The sequence below is a fragment of the Coenobita brevimanus genome, chromosome 28 (assembly GCF_032717465.1).
Source record: "Coenobita brevimanus isolate Jiangsu-jjx chromosome 28, ASM3271746v2, whole genome shotgun sequence".
In the NCBI taxonomy this organism is placed as follows: Eukaryota; Metazoa; Arthropoda; class Malacostraca; order Decapoda; family Coenobitidae; genus Coenobita; species Coenobita brevimanus.
This window is the reverse complement of record NC_136981.1, coordinates 8,866,364-8,882,413: the sequence shown is the minus strand read 5'-3', so window position 1 is coordinate 8,882,413 and position 16,050 is coordinate 8,866,364. Positions and strand designations below refer to the sequence as shown.

The window sequence follows — 16,050 nt, the reverse complement described above, 5'->3', positions numbered from 1 at the left end:
ACTCACAACACACTCAAGATTAGATACAGGATTTTTTTATATAATATCAGCTCAGTTATAAGGTTCCTAGGCCATTTCATAACCTTCATAATAAAAGAATGAGATAATGGTGAAGGCTGGCGTGTGGGTGGGCAATGCAGTGACGCTCGCTCTCCCGCCGCCAGCTGGGTTGTATGTGAGTTCGTATTCTGGCGAGCCTACTTTTCACTGGGATGAGACGCTTCCTAGCACCATTTTCTTAGCGATTTATTATGAAGATTATATGCTGACATTTTCTTTTCTTACACCTATCTGTATCTATCTATCTATATCTATTTATCTACGGCCAGATGTCTTGATCCTGTCAGGGGTGGCCACAAACATACCACCACCATGTCACCATGTCCTATGTCATTTGTCTGCCTTTTCTCCAACTCACCCCCCTCCCCTTCCCTTATACGAGTAATCCTCTCCTTTCTATTCCCCATCTCATCCTCTCTCTCTCTCTCTCCACTTTACTCACACACTCTTCTAGTCAATCTCTCATTCCCTCCACAGTGAGGGAGTGGATATGAAAGCTGGTAAGGGATGAAGGTGTGTGTGTGTGTGTGTGTGTGTTCTTATCTACCTTCCCTAATTGTTCTTTTTATTGTATCTTTACTGGAATGAGTCAAGTTCGTACTGTCCCGTGCATTAAACCATTTTTATCGTACATATCCTTAAATTTATGAATAGTTTTGGTACACACTATTTCATTCGGAAGTGCATTCCACTGACCAATTGCCCTATTTGAGAAACTGAAATTTCCTACGTCTTCATCGCCTCTCTTTTTACGTATTTTTTTGCAGTGTCCTCTTCCTGATGCTTCCCCATTAGTTATATATTCTTTTATGTCTATCTTCTCGTTCCCTGATATGTATTTATATAGCATAATCATGTCTCCTCTTTTCCTTTTCTCCTGTAGTGTTGGTAGGTTCAGTTTTTCTAGTCTTTCTTCATAGCTTAGATCTCTTAAGCTTGGCAGCTGCCCTTTGTACTTTTTCAATCTTATCTGTGTGTTTTCTGAGATGAGGATTGCAGACTACTGATGCATACTCCAAGGTTAGTCTGATGAATAATGTTATTATCTTGCTCAGCATGTCTTCATTAATGTATGTGAATGCTATTCTCATTTTAGCAAGCAATGTATACATGTTACGTACCTTTTCACTGACGTGGTCAGCTGGAGATTGTCTATTATTGATAATCACCCCTAGGTCTTTCTCCCTTTCTGGTATGTCTAGGGTTGATCTTCCTAACTTATAATCCCAATCTGGTCTTTTTCCACTTTTACCAAACTTAATTACATGACACTTGTCCACATTAAATTCCATTTGCCATTTATCGCTCCATTCATGAAACTAAATATATACAGTTTACTAATAGACAGATATTGCCAGATTCGTACATTACCTTCAGTGCTACTAATATTCCCATCTCCAAAAGTATTGAAATTCTTGGCATCTCACTTAACAGTGCCCTCAGTTGGACCTCTCATGTCAGATCACTTGCTAAAACCGTTTCAAAGAAACTTGGATTATTGTACAGAGTCAGTAACTTCTTCGCCGATGAGCAGTTAGCTATAATTTATAAGAGTTCTGTGCGCTCTCAGCTTGAATATTGCTCACCCTTGTGGAATGGTTGTGGAGAGGTTGCATTAAGACAACTAGACAAAATTCAGAACAAAGCTGTTAGAATCATTAACAACCCTGCCATTACATATAAACTACCTCCCCTGCAAGCAAGAAGGAATGGTGCCTCCCTTGCATTATTATGCAGATATTTTTTTGGCAAATGCCCAGACGAAGTTGCGTCCATGGTGCCACCTCTCATGCCTTCCCTCGTGCTACACGGGCATCTGGTAGCGCTCATGACTGGAATGTCACTCAGCCATACTGCAGAACTTCTGCCTATCAGAATTCTTTCATTCCCCGAATTGCATCTCTCTGGAACTCGCTTCCCCAGAGTTGTTTCCCTCCAAATTTCAACCTACAACTGTTCAAGTCTAACTGTTACAGATATTATATGAACAGAGGACACCAGTAATCTGTTGTATGGACTATTTTTTTTTTTATTCATTTGTTTTTCCTTCCTCCGTTCTGTTATATATATATATATATATATATATATATATATATATATATATATATATATATATATATATATATATATATATATATATATATATATATAAAAGCTCTTTGCAAGAATCTGTGTCAGTAATTTTCCTTTGTATTTTTGCATCATCCGCAAACATGTTTGATGGCTTCCATTTCCAGTGTTACTATGTCATTTATGTATACTAAAAACACAATTGGTGCCAGCACTGAGCCCTGCGGGACTCCCTCCATGATGAGTAATTTCCCCTTAATACTGTTCTCATTTCCCTCTTTCTGAGAAAATCTTGCATCCAACAGTACAGGTTGCCTTGGACACCTCCTTGATGGTACAGTTTCCATAAAAGTCTTTGGTGCAGTACTCTGTCAAATGTTTTCTTGAAACCTAAATAGATACTATCCATCCATCCTTCTCTTTTCTGTAATGTTTCTGTAACTATCATAGTAGCTTAATAGATTAGTAACACATGATTTTCCCTTTCTAAAACCGAACTGCCTTTCTGTTATCATATTGTGTCCTTCTAGATGGTTTACCCAAACTCTTCTTATCAGCTTTTCCAGTATCTAACTTACAACACTGGTCAGTGATACTGGTCGGCAGTTGAGTGGATTTTGTCTAATCCCTTTCTTGAATAGGGGAACAATGTTTGCTTTCTTCCAAATATCAGGTAATTTACCCTGACGTAAGAATTTCTTGAATATTAAATACAATGGCCTGCTAAACTCTTCTGCACATTCCTGTAGCACCCAACCTGAAAGTTCGTGTGTGTGTGTGTGTGTGTGGTGTGTGTGTGTGTGTGTGTGTGCGTGCGTGTGTGTGTGTGTAATTCACCGGGTCGGTCATGATCACTTGATGGTCGTGATCGTCAGCATTTTACCCTCCCGGAAGGGAGCTGAGAGCTCATATAGTCCGATCTAAGGGCAAGGCTGTGACCTTCACACACCCACACACCCGTCCCCTTGCTCAAGGGGGACAGTAACCACCTACTTCGTCAGTGAAACTTTTCGCAACCTGAGCGAGGCGCGAACTCCCGTCTACCAGATGGCAAGCGAGAACGTTACCACTGCACCAGCGAGCGGTGTGTGTGTGTGTGTGTGTGTGTGTGTGTGTGTGTTCTTACCTACCTTACCTAATTGTATCTTTACAGGAATGAGTCAAGTTCGTACTGTCCCGCGTCTTAAACCATATTTATCGTACATATCCTTAAATTTGTGAATTGTTTTGGCACACACTATTTCATTCGGTAGTGCATTCCATTGATCAATTGCTCTGTTTGGGAAACTGAATTTCCTTACGTCTTTATCACCTCTCTTCTTATGCAGTTTTTTGCAGTGTCCTCTTGCTGATGCTTCTCCATATGTTAAGTAATCATTTATGTCTATTTTCTCCTTTCCTGATATGCACTTATATAGCATTATCATGTCACCTCTTTTCCTTCTCTCCTGTAGTGTTGGTAGATTCAGTTTATTTAGTCTTTCTTCGTAGCTTAGGTCCCTTAAGCTTGGTATCCATCTTGTAGCGGCCCTTTGAACTTTTTCAATCTTGTCTATATGCTTTTTGAGATGAGGACTCCAGACTACTGATGCATATTCCAGGGTTGGTCTAATGAATGATGTTATTATCCTTCTTAGCATGTCTTCATTTATGTATGTGAATGCTATTCTCATATTTGCAAGCAGTGTATACATGTTCCGTACCTTCTCGCTGATGTGGTCAGCCGGAGATAGTCTTATTGATAATCACACCTAGGTCTTTCTCTCTTTCTGATGTGTATAGGGTTTTATTTCCTAACTTATAATCCCATTCAGGTCTTTTTCCACTTTTACCAAACTTGATTACATGACACTTGTCCACACTGAATTCCATTTGCCATGTACTACTCCATTCATGAAGTTTATTTAATTCTGCTTGTAGCTCCCTACAAGAGTATGTGCTAGTAATTCTCCTTTGTGTGTGTGTGTGTGTGTGTGTGTGTGTGTGTGTGTGTGTGTGTGTGTGTGATTTAAAAAATCATTACATTAAAAAGATCATGGTGCAAGAGGTCATTGCCCCGCCGTATAATAAAAGGAGAGAGAGAGAGAGAGAGACAGACAGACAGACAGAGACAGAGAGAACAAGTTCCCTACGCCGCCTAATACGGACATAACTCATTAAAACACTGAGAGAGAGAGAGAGAGAGAGAGAGAGAGAGAGAGAAGGGAAGTAGAGCCGAGATGGTGGTATGTCGGCGTTGCGTAAGCTACTTCAGTGATGACGCTGTCCTTACGTAAACCAATAGTGTTCCCGCCCTCCACCCAACCTGGCACTCGGGGTTCTATTCTATACCCCTTTCACTCTAACCTGATCGAAATTTCCATCTCTAGATCTGGAATACTTAGATTGAAACTAGAGTATCATACTAGTCACGAAGTGCAATGGAAAGGATGCGGAACCACAGTATTGTCTTATGCTACCAGTCTATTCTATACCCTTTTTACACTAACTTGGCCTAAATTGCCATCCCTCCATCTAGAATACTGAGTTACAACAAGAGATTAACACTAGTATAATGCTAGTCACGAAGAAGAGCTGTGGAAAGGATGTAAAATCACAAGTCTTATCGTGCCACTGAGCTGTGTGGAATAATTTGCAAAAGGACAAAAAGCTAAGTTAAAAGGACAATAGCTGGCACAGAAAACTGCGTTGCACTTCTTCCTCGGCGACTTAATTTGAATATGACACCTTTTTATTGTACTGTACGTTACTGAGGCAAACTATGTCGACACTAGAAATATTTACCGTCTTATTGTGCCATGCTACATAATTTCACAGAGCACATACCTCCATCAGTGCCAATAAAATTGATTATTAACTGATGTAATTCCTCTTTACAACCACACTAATACTTTCACAGCCCCACATATTCAATTAACCCTAAGATCTTAGCCCTGTTACATAATTTCAGAGAGCGCATACCTCCGCAAACATCAGTAAAATTTTTTATTCGCTGCATACAAATCCGGATCGGCCTCAAAATCTAACCAACTCTGACCCACTGCCCACCTATCCACAGATTTCAGTGAGATCCGATAACAACTAATTGAGGTATCTTGTAAACAAACATACACACAAACTGACATGGGTGAATACATAACCTCTCTCTCTCTCTCTCTCTCTCTCTCTCTCTCTCTCTCTAGAAGGCTGGCCCTCCACAATGGGGAGATGGTTACCAAGGAGATCGTTTTCTAGAGGTGACTTAAACCCCTTTGTTGGATTAATCTCTTGAGGATGTGGCTAATACAGCTAACCTTTCTTGTTAGGTGAAGGCCAAACATCTTCCTCTTCGACACTCGGCAATTACTTAGCGAGAGCAAACATAACGTGAAATGCTACCAGGCAACAACACAGCCACACCCTGATAATGTTTAGCATGTTAAAGGAGACACTCTTATAAATATACCCTACAATTACAACTTTCACTGATGCTGTCAATCCATCCTACACGAACTTTGAATCACATACTCCTCCATAACTATTTTTTTACATAAATTATAGACTAATTACGTTGTTCTGATTTTAGATTTTATAGCCACATTATACCGGTAATATTAAGGAAACATTAGATTATTCAAGGCTGACTGAATCGTTTATAAACATGTATTAGGGTTCTCAGGTTATCACGTGATTTGTGTGTGTGTGTGTGTGTGTGTGTGTGTGTGTGTGTGTGTGTGTGGAGAGAGAGAGAGAGAGAGAGAGAGAGAGAGAGAGAGAGTGGCGTAGTGGAGGGGGATGCTGTTCGGGTCCTATTACAACTGGGTGTGTGATGATGGTGTGGGCAGGTCCCTAATCCAAGAAAGTCAATTTTAAAACACCTGTGGAGATGGGCGATGGTTAGGCTGTAATTCCCTTTGCGTAGTATTTTAACCCTCTCATGCTTAATACAACTCTAGTATTCCCTTCCAGCCTTGGCCCGTATTCTCGTAGGGTAAAGATACTCCCTAGCACCTCTTCCCTATCGATTTATTCTCCAAACTACCCGTTGTTATCCTCTTTTCTGTTCCAGATATCTTTTTATTATCAACAACGATTGCATGAATAATACAAAAGAATACAGGAATGGCGCAGTCAGAAATAAATCGGTAAGGAAATGTTAGTAAGGATACTAACAGCACGTGGATATTGCCCCTTAACTTTATTCAGCTTAGAGGGAGTCACAGTAGAGTTTTTATATACTCTCTTCACTCAAACCTGGCCTATAACTGCTATGTGTCCGTCTTCAATGCTAAGCTGTAGCAGATGTAAACACTAGAATATGAAGTCACGAAGAAGTTCCATGGAAAGGATGTAGAGCCGTAGCACTTTTTTTTTCTGCCACTGATCTAGGCTACGTGAAATAAGCTGCAGAATGACGAAAATCTTGGCCAGGTTAAGGTGAATTAGCTATAGTGCCATCAGCCCATTCAGACCCATATTCTTGTCGGTTAAAGAAGCTCCCGAACACTTATTCCTTAGCGAATTATTCTGCTTATTACATCTTACTGTTCTCCTCCGTGTCATGTAATTTCATCTAATATTGTCTCACTATACGTACATAACGTGCAAATGGATATTAACTTCCCATACCAAGAAATAAATCACTAAAGACGGGGTGTTTGAGAGTCCCGAAAGGGTTAATAGGCACGTCTCTCCGCCCTCCATATTAAGCCCCCCCCCCCCAATCTTTCACTTCATCTCCTTTAACTACCTACGCTTCTCTCCCCCTGGTCGCTCCCCTTCATTCCATTCCCGCCTCCAAGTATCAATATTTTTTTATTTTCGCTTTCCCATCATCATCATTCACTTTTCCGCACAATCTTGCCTTCTTCCTTATTCCTTCTGTGTCATCCTTCCTCTCTGTCCCACCTCTTCCTTTCAGTTGACTCATTTCCTTTCCCTTCTCCCAATCCTTTCGCATTTCCTTCTCCTATCATCGTTCACTATTTTCTTTCTTTCTTATTCCACCATGCCACTCCCCTTCTCATTCGTGTCTTTCATTCTCCCTTTCATTTGACTCACTTCCTTCCCTTTCTCCTCATCCTTTCACATTTTTCACTCCTATCATCATCTGCTCTCCTGATGCATTCCTTTCCCCTCTCTTTCTATCCATGTCATCTCCCCCTTCTCCTCATTTTTGCCTACTTTCACTCGATTCACTTCCTCCTCACAATCCTTTCACATTTTTCTCATTCCCTCACATCTTTCACTTCCTGCCCTGTTTCATACATTTCCATTTTCTAGTCATAATATCAGTGTCAAATTCTAAATAACAACGTCAAACAGAAGGACCGTATTTCGTGCTGATATAAGAAATCAAACAATGATTTTAAATGTTTATGTTTGTGATTTAAAGATGTTTCAGTTTGTGGCTAAACGACCCTTCCTGTAAAATAAAATTAGTCAAATGGGAGTGACGACAAAACTGGCTATAGAGAGAAGGAATTGAAAATGGATGATTTGCTGTGTCAACCCTAACGTGGGCGGGTTAAAGAGTGCGACAATTGGCAACACTGGAATCCCACTCAGCTGGCCGCGGTGAAAGCTGTGCTCGGCCCCTCCACCCACCATCTACGTACCTGCCTTTTATCCAGGTGTGTTCTAGTCTCACACCTCGTCCAACAGGCGATACAAGTAGTGGAAGTGTTTTTGTCGAGCCGATGTCCAGTGAGGCCTCTCTAGACAACATAAGTCTCGTCTAACACAGCATCAAGGTGCGCCAGGTGTGTGTAGGTACCGCTTTGTTAATCTGCTGGGATGAACCCGCTGGAAACTCGGCCACTGTCACCCCTGTAGCGGAGCAAGAACTTCAAGACAGCCTCAATGAACACATCCGGGGAAGACCTGTGTGGTGTGAAAGTGATAATTGACTCACAAACCAGTAATACAGTTCAAGAGTGCAATGTAATCCATCTTGAACCCATCATCACTTATTACTAGATATGAAGCTATTGTTGGCTGTGCTATTAATCTCCGCAAAATTAAAAGTGTGTAATGCTTCAGGTGATGAGAATAGAGTATAATATTACCGAAAAGCACTCAGAATTCTATATGCAATGTTCAGCTTATTTGGATTTAAAAAAAATGTAATGTGTGGCAGCAAGGCGATGGCAACTCTCTCATCACTAGGTAGGAATCTTAATGTGGAAGGTGCCTTTGTGTTTTATTTGTTTTTGTTTTTTCACGGTAACAACTTTGTAATGATCTGACGGCCAGCTTTTTCATATACCATTATACATTCTACACTGTATGAACTGTATAGCATTCTGTAAGGCTAATATTATTACTCTGACGGCAAGTTATCACAGTGTATGACCGAATTTATCTTTCCAGGTGACGCCCGTGCCCACAGACTAATAATGACGGATGGAATGAAACTTGAGTAATGTAAGATAAAGGAAGTGATATGATAAAGGAACTGATATTAAATGAAGAAAAGTACATTATACATGCCACCGACCGTCAACTTTTTAAATCAGAATAATGCATGCAGACTTCCTGTTGTTCTAAAGAGTTGTCGTTGTCAAAAAGTTATGCATACAAAATTTAGCTGCACCTGACAAATGGTTCCACACCTGTGACATTCCCAATCTAAAAATATATGAATAAAAAAATGAATAAAAATGACAAGCAGCAGCCTACATAGATCCGCTCGTACAGGATTCATTTTCCTTACATTTTTCATCTTCATTTTCTTTGTATCTTCAAGGGATGAGTTAGCAGGAGCTTCCCCTACTTTACATGAACGCGATTATACGTTAATTGAAGAACCCTCTGATTATTTCTCCGGTTTATCAGAAGACTACAGTTTGGGGGAATCCTCAAGGACAGCGGATGTACATACAGTCAATGAAGATGGTGGTAATGCTGAACAAGTGCACAAGCATAAAGAAACCAATGTGGAGGAGGCAGACAATGCAACAAAGACTGCGGAATTCACTAGCCTGACACAAAACATCTCCACCCAACTGCCAGTGAGCAAGCAACACACGGAACCAAGCAAAGATGAAGATATAACAGAACATAAGCATGCCAAGTCCGCTCCAAGTACATCATTAAAATTCTCCTTTCATTCCATTCCTCCCACTCCTCCATCTGGATCATTATCACCTACAGCCACCCCTCAGGAATTACCAGTATCCACATTACCCCCTATTAGTTCTTCCTACACATTCAAACCAGCTTCACCTTCCCGGCCTCGTACACCAACTGTCTCTCTCCCTGCAACTTCTCCTTTCTCATCCATCCCTCTACATCACATAGGACAAACCCCTTTCTCCTCCTCCTCTTCTCCTCCAATCATCCCTACTTCTCTTCCGCACAGTTCAAATCCCACACAACCCTCTCAGAATCATGATCCACTCATAGCCACCTCCACACCTTCCTCTCATACTTTAAACCTCTTGACAAACCCCACACAACCTCCTCAAAGTCAAGATCCACCCACAGCCACCTCCACGTCTTCCCTTGTGCCTTCTCCGCGGAGCTTCCCCAGGCTTCCTCCTCGTCGTCAGAGATTCGGCAGCCACCCCATCCCGTCTCAGGCGTGGTTCAGAAGGCGTGATGACAACCAGTGGGCGGCCTACTTCCACGACCAGGCAGTGGCCATGGTCCACCACGGGCAGGACGGCACCGTAACTAACTGCACGGTGCTTGAAGTTATGTGAGTACTGTGCTCTCTCCCTCTGTGTGTGTGTGTGTGTGTGTGTGTGTGTGTGTGTGTGTGTGTGTGTGTGTGTGTGTGTGTGTGTGTGTGTGATTCATACTGCGATCACATAACTAACTTTCACATACCGGCAACACTTTCCAACGCCACAACCGGCAGAGAAGCGTCGGTTTTACAATAACCTTTGCACTTCAGATATTATTTTTAAAGCAACGGGCCGAAAGCCTTTATAAACCTAATGACTTGACCTGTATATTATGAGACACACTGACGAACGGCATATTGTAATGTTGCCCTCAGACGCGGAGAGTTTTAAAATGGATTGGAATTTGTGCTGCGGTGGTGCATTTTTGTCGTGGAGGATAAAGACAGATACATGCAGGGCCGGTCCATCATTTTGCAAAAAGGAGGGGGAGGGTGATGTCTTGCAGAATTGCTACTTGATGCACTTAAATAATCACCAAATCAAAGTTCACTTTTTTTCACGTGTTTTAATCATAGATTTACAATTATATAGGCAAAGAACACCGGCCTTTATCATTAGTAGTCAGTGGTCTGCCGAACGTAGAGGGATATGTTCGCCCCTTTCCCCCCCAAAAAAAAAAAATGTGTGACATGGATAAGCACAGAAATCCTTGTCAAATTTAGTTCCTGAGTAGACCACAATAATTACGTCTGGATACAGGTAGAAGAATGAACAAGAGTTATGTCCAGTGGGAGAGATAGGAATGTACACCACTTGCCCATGTGTAAAGTCTATCTATTCTTCCACGGTTGCAGTGAGCAGAGGGAGCAGCAAGAAGCCCTGCAGTACCTTGGGGCCGTCATGCCACTGCGCCCCGTCTCACTGGCGCATATGGTGCACATCATATCCCTCTGCGGCGCCCTCAACACACCACCACCAATCCAGCCATCACCCACACCTCAAACATCACAACAAGGTCAGACAGTGTCGGTTTTGTGTTTTGCTACATTCACACCCCCACTCACACCTCACACTTTTCTTATACCCACACCTACACTTCATTTCTCACTATTAGGTTCTGCACTCATACCCACGCCCTCAACTACATCCACACCCACACCCACACCCACATCCCTTACCTCACTATCAGGTTAGACGACCGAAGTCAGTTTTGTCTTCTCAAAATGTCCTAATTACTGCATAAAACAAGGAAGAATTACACCCACATATAAAAGAAGGTCTAAGCCGGGCAACTTTTACCTGATGGAAATGAAATACTCACAAATTGAACAGAAAGTCGCTGTGGCATGAACTTCACTGAGTCTTATATAATGTAACTCATGAGTCTCCTTGGTTTCTGTCTTTAATTCACCTTTATCATCTCTCTGTTTAGGATGCTGAGCTGTGACACGATAATAACTAAAGAATACCATGCTACTAACGAAAAAATACTCAGGAAAGAATGTGCAGTCGTGGTATTAACTCCCTCTGAAACTCTGGTGTCATCTTTTCAGAACGAAATATTTTTTGGGGGGTAGGGGATGGGGGTAACTGCCAAAGGACTATATTCCTGTTATGAGTGTGCTGGCGTAACGTAAACGTTAACATGCTGTGTGTACAGGCAACAACGACGACTGGTGGGTGGGCAGCTCTGCCCTGGTGGGCATCCTGCCAGGAACACTGTGGTGTGGGCGTCGTGACCAGGCCAGGTCGTACCACCAGCTGGGTCCTCGTGCCCACCTCGACTCCTGCTGCCGCACACACGACCACTGTCCCGTCAAGCTGGTGCCTCTCGCTACACGATACTCCATCGCCAACCTCGGCTTTACCACTAAGTGAGTACCAACACTGACACACGCATACTGTGGCTTCCACGAACAATGCTGTAAAGTAGATTGAGGATAAAATTAAGGGCATTTTTATGCTGCTGTCTGAATCTAGATATGGATCTGGGTTCTGAATCATTCCAGATAAGGGCCAGTACAAGTCCTGATTAGTAATTAATGGCGTCGGAAGCATCCATGGGTAGGATGAGAAAAGTACAAAGGCAAAGCTAACAACTGGATGCCGTGTAATTCACCCATACCTTCCTTCCTTCATCACTCACTCCTTTGAAATTCTCTGTTCCACACCCCAGGCGTCCATATATCTTACACACTGTGGGTTATTGGCGTCCAAACACGTCTCCCTTATCCATTTTCTCCCCTGTTGCATAGTGTCTTGTATGCCTTGTACATCTTTTTAAATACGGACATTAGCTACAAAAATAATCAGAGTACCAAATCATATAAACAAAAAGCAACTAGTAAGACAGAGTTGCTATATATCCTCCTAAGACAACAACAGTATACGGCGCCATGTCACACTTCATATTCTCTCCCCTGCAGCACGGGGGAGGGGGGGGGGCAAAAGGTAGGAAATTTGGGTAAGTTAATGTAAAAATAATCATTCTTTTTCTCATGTAGCACTAGAGTATGGTACTAGTCACGACGAAGTGCTATGGAAAGGATGTAGAGCCACGGAATTATTTGGCCACAGAGCAAAGTGAAATAAGCTGCAAAGGGTCGAAAATCTGAACCAAGTTAGTGTGAAAGAACGGTAACCTTTTTCTTTAGTTGTTTTTTATTTACTTATTTACTTGTCTATTTATTTATTTATTTTCTCAGGTCGCATTGCCTGTGTGAGACGGAGCTGTATCGTTGCTTGAAGGGTGTTGAGGACCCCTTGGCAAAAACCATTGGCGATTTGTACTTCAATATACTAAAGATGGATTGTCTGAGTAACCCCCCTCCACCCGCCCACGCCCCAGCACGCCCACGCCCGACACACGCAGAAAGAATTGAAGACAGGTGCTCCAAAAGGGACTCAAAGGGGGAGTGTCGCATGTGGCTTGTGGATTCAGAGTCGAGCGTGCGTTATGTGCTCAGGCCCAACAACCTTACGTTTTGAAAGAGAGAGAGAGAGAGAGAGAGAGAGATTATTTTTTCCGACATGCGATTTCTCGTGTGTTGCGGGGACGGCTTAGTCGGCCTTCACAATGTCTACCCTGCATCATTTATCCATTCCCTACTCCCACTGCCACACCCACGCCCACAACAGCAGACTGAGCCGTCCCCATAACACGAAGGACAGCATCAGGCGAATTTTTAGTGGGGCACTATTTACGAACAACCCCAGATATCGCACTGAAGTAGTTAAATCGTAAGTTTGCAATACTACACCAATATTACTCTAACCTGGCCAAAAACTGCCATCTTTCCATTTTGAACATCGAGTTGTGAGATTAACGCTAGAAAATGATGCAAGTCACGAAGAAGTGCTGTGGAAAAGATGGAGAACTACGGTAGGCCGCTGTCTTATTTTGCCACTGAGTTAAGTAAAATAAGGTAGGCTACAAAAGGACGGTCAAGTCTAGGTCGTTACGGTGAAGGTATTATATGTACAAGAAGAGCACAGTAAATCGACACACATTTTAGACGAACAGTTATGAATCTCTTGCCCAGTATTTTGAGAAGATTTTTTCCCTTTTTATTTTTTTATTTATTTATTATTTTTTTTTTGGGGGGGGGGCTTCGAACAAGGGCGCAGCCAGGAATTTATTATGGAAGAGGGGGACTAAATTTTGGTTATGGTTATTCTTATGATATAGTTGCTAGGACCGTATTATTGTAGTATTTTGATTAATATGAAACACATCTTAGCCAGTATTCTCGTCGAGTAAGGAAGCTCCCTAGCACCTCTTCCATAGCGATTTATTTTTTAATACGGCAGAGTAATATCAGTTTGAATGTTATTTACTCTGTGTATGGTGGTGTTTAAAGGATTTACATAAAGAACAACACAGAATAATTCGGTTAGGAAAAGGTGTTAGGGTGCTTCATTAACCGACAAGAATACGCGCCCTCATGGTAAAGGAAGGAACCCAGAATACATAAACACCTGAATAAATAAAGACAAACATAAATAAATGGCTAAATCACTGACCCCCTCCTGGCTGGGCCCTTGGTACCGTACACATCATTACTTGCAAACTCATTACTGAATCGATATCTGTCTGCAATACTACTTAATTTTCCTCTAATTACATCTCTCATTATGACAATCTGAAAAGCAGGACTTATAATGGTGGTTATGTTGATGTTAATTACTTATACTTAATCTGGCTGTGAGCTAACAAATTCCTATAAGCCGCTTAAGGAAATAAATATGTGTATTTTTCATAACCTGGTGTATTATTTTACCAATTTCAAATAAACACACACACACACACACACACACACACACACAAAATCACTTTGAATTAGATCGAGCCAAACATTGAGTGAGACGTCCGTAGACTTTCACAGACTATCAACTCTAAGCGAAAGATCGGCTGAGATGAAGCTAGGTTAGGTTAGGTCACTTGATGTTGGGCTGGGTTCAGTTCGATTAGGTATAGCCGGATTAGGTTAGACTGAGTTAGAATACATCGGTTTAGATATGCTTACGATGGGTTATAACAGACTGGGTTAGGCTGGGTGAGGTTTGGTTGGATTAGGTCATTTCAGGCTTGGCTGGGTTTGGTTAGGTTAGGTATGGTTAGGTTACGTGAGACTGGGTAAGATTAGGTCGGTTTAGATATGGTTAGGCTGCGTTAGGTTAGGTTAGGTAGTTAGGTTAGGTTGGAGTAATTTAGATTAGGTATGGGGAGGTTAGGTGAGATTGTGAGATTAAATATTATTAGACCGGGTTAGGTGAGGCTGTCAGATTAGGCTGGGTTAATTTAGATTAGGTCATTCGAGATTAGGCGGGGATCAATACGACCAAGTATGGATAGGTTAGGTACGACTGGGTTAAATTAGGTCAACAGGAACAGAAGGAAAATCAAGGCAGGAAGAAACACGGAAATATCAAGAGGAGATGTCGGACAAGAGAAGAAGAGGGCAGTAAGGAGAGAAAGACTGGAGTTGGGTTGGGTTAGGTGAAGCTGAATGAAGTTAGGTATGGGTAGGTTCGGTGAGATTAGTACAGATTAGACATGGTTTGGTGGGATTCCATCAGGACCGTGCGCCATAGCGTTGAGGACACACACACACACACACACACACACACACACACACACACACACACACACACACACACACACACACACACACACACACACACACGGGAACATCGGGTTTGGATCCCTAACAAATGTGAAGACAGTTGGGTGAAAAGAAAGGGGGGTAGTAGTAGTAGTAGTAGTAGTAGTAGTAGCAGTAGTAGTAGTAGTAGTAGTAATAGTAGTAGTAGTCAGTAGCTGAAATGGCCTTGGCGTTGAGGTGGCTTGATTGGTCGGGTGGTTTAGTCTTGACTCAAGAAGGAAGAAGGGGTCGACATCAATTGGAAGGTCCTTAAACTGTTCATGCCATGAAGCCAATATCTAACCAAACAGGAACAGAAAGAAAATCAAGGCCGGAAGAAACACGAAAATATCAAGAGGAGATGAGAGACAAGAGAAGTGGGCAATAAGGAGAGAAAGACTGGAGACAAAAAGGCCCATTTTAGTTGCATCTTACAAGCAGAGATACTGGTGAAGTAGTGTTCCCTCCTCTCTCCCCAGGAGATCGAGGGATGGGGAGAGATGAGGGACGTTGATCCGCCTGGTTATATCGATGCCACCACGTGCAGGCGCCTATCTCTAACACAGCAGGGGGTAATCAACAACTAACAGCAATGGAAGGCGGAATATTAGGGTTTGGGAGACTTTCTTAAATCTCTCTGTGGTTTATTTTGCGTACCACACCTCACTGTTCTCTTGTATGTCATTATATCATTTCAGTAGCGACCAAATTTGTAATAGTAATCGACAAGATACTACTGACGCGACATAGGCGGAAATAAACTAAAGGGAAGAGGTACCCTTTATTTTTTAAATGACGAGAGTGGCGAGTGTCTGCCTGTGGGCCTACGGCACCGCTTGGAGGCAGCCTTGAGCCGAGATTTAATGCACTCCATTTACGCTTCAGAGCCACGCCTTCATGTGGTGGCACCGAGATGACTAGGTGGATCCACTACCTGACAAACGTCCTTCATTTCGACCCCTATCCCCCAAACGAACAGTGTACCGCGGGAAAGCGGCCACTTCAGATGGCAGTCCACTGGATTCATATTCACATGAGCTTGGGGCTGCAACTACGAGGCTATTATTATACTATTACAACTACTACTCTAACTTGGCCTAAAACTGCCATCTCTTCATCTTCAATACTCGGTTAAAACAAGAGCTTTGCACTATAATGCTAATCAT

The 16,050-nt window shown here is 42.3% G+C and overlaps 1 protein-coding gene across 1 annotated transcript; it reads left to right on the top strand.

The window, feature by feature from the left end:
* Positions 1-8,771: 8,771 nt before the first annotated feature.
* LOC145394673 (uncharacterized) lies at positions 8,772-12,750 on the top strand. The gene is made up of 4 exons (XM_080268448.1): positions 8,772-9,811; positions 10,595-10,755; positions 11,401-11,614; positions 12,446-12,750. Exons 1-4 carry the CDS (start codon positions 8,772-8,774, stop codon positions 12,726-12,728), a joined length of 1,698 nt encoding a protein of 565 aa, XP_080124574.1. The 3' UTR covers positions 12,729-12,750.
* Positions 12,751-16,050: the final 3,300 nt, after the last annotated feature.

Bases quoted from the DNA above. Each gene is read 5' to 3' on its own strand.
- LOC145394673 (XM_080268448.1), top strand. From the start codon at position 8,772: ATGACAAGCAGCAGCCTACATAGATCCGCTCGTACAGGATTCATTTTC. The intron at 10,756-11,400 runs GTCAGACAGTGT...CTGTGTGTACAG, and splicing joins ACCTCAAACATCACAACAAG to GCAACAACGACGACTGGTGG. The intron at 11,615-12,445 runs GTGAGTACCAAC...TTATTTTCTCAG, and splicing joins AACCTCGGCTTTACCACTAA to GTCGCATTGCCTGTGTGAGA.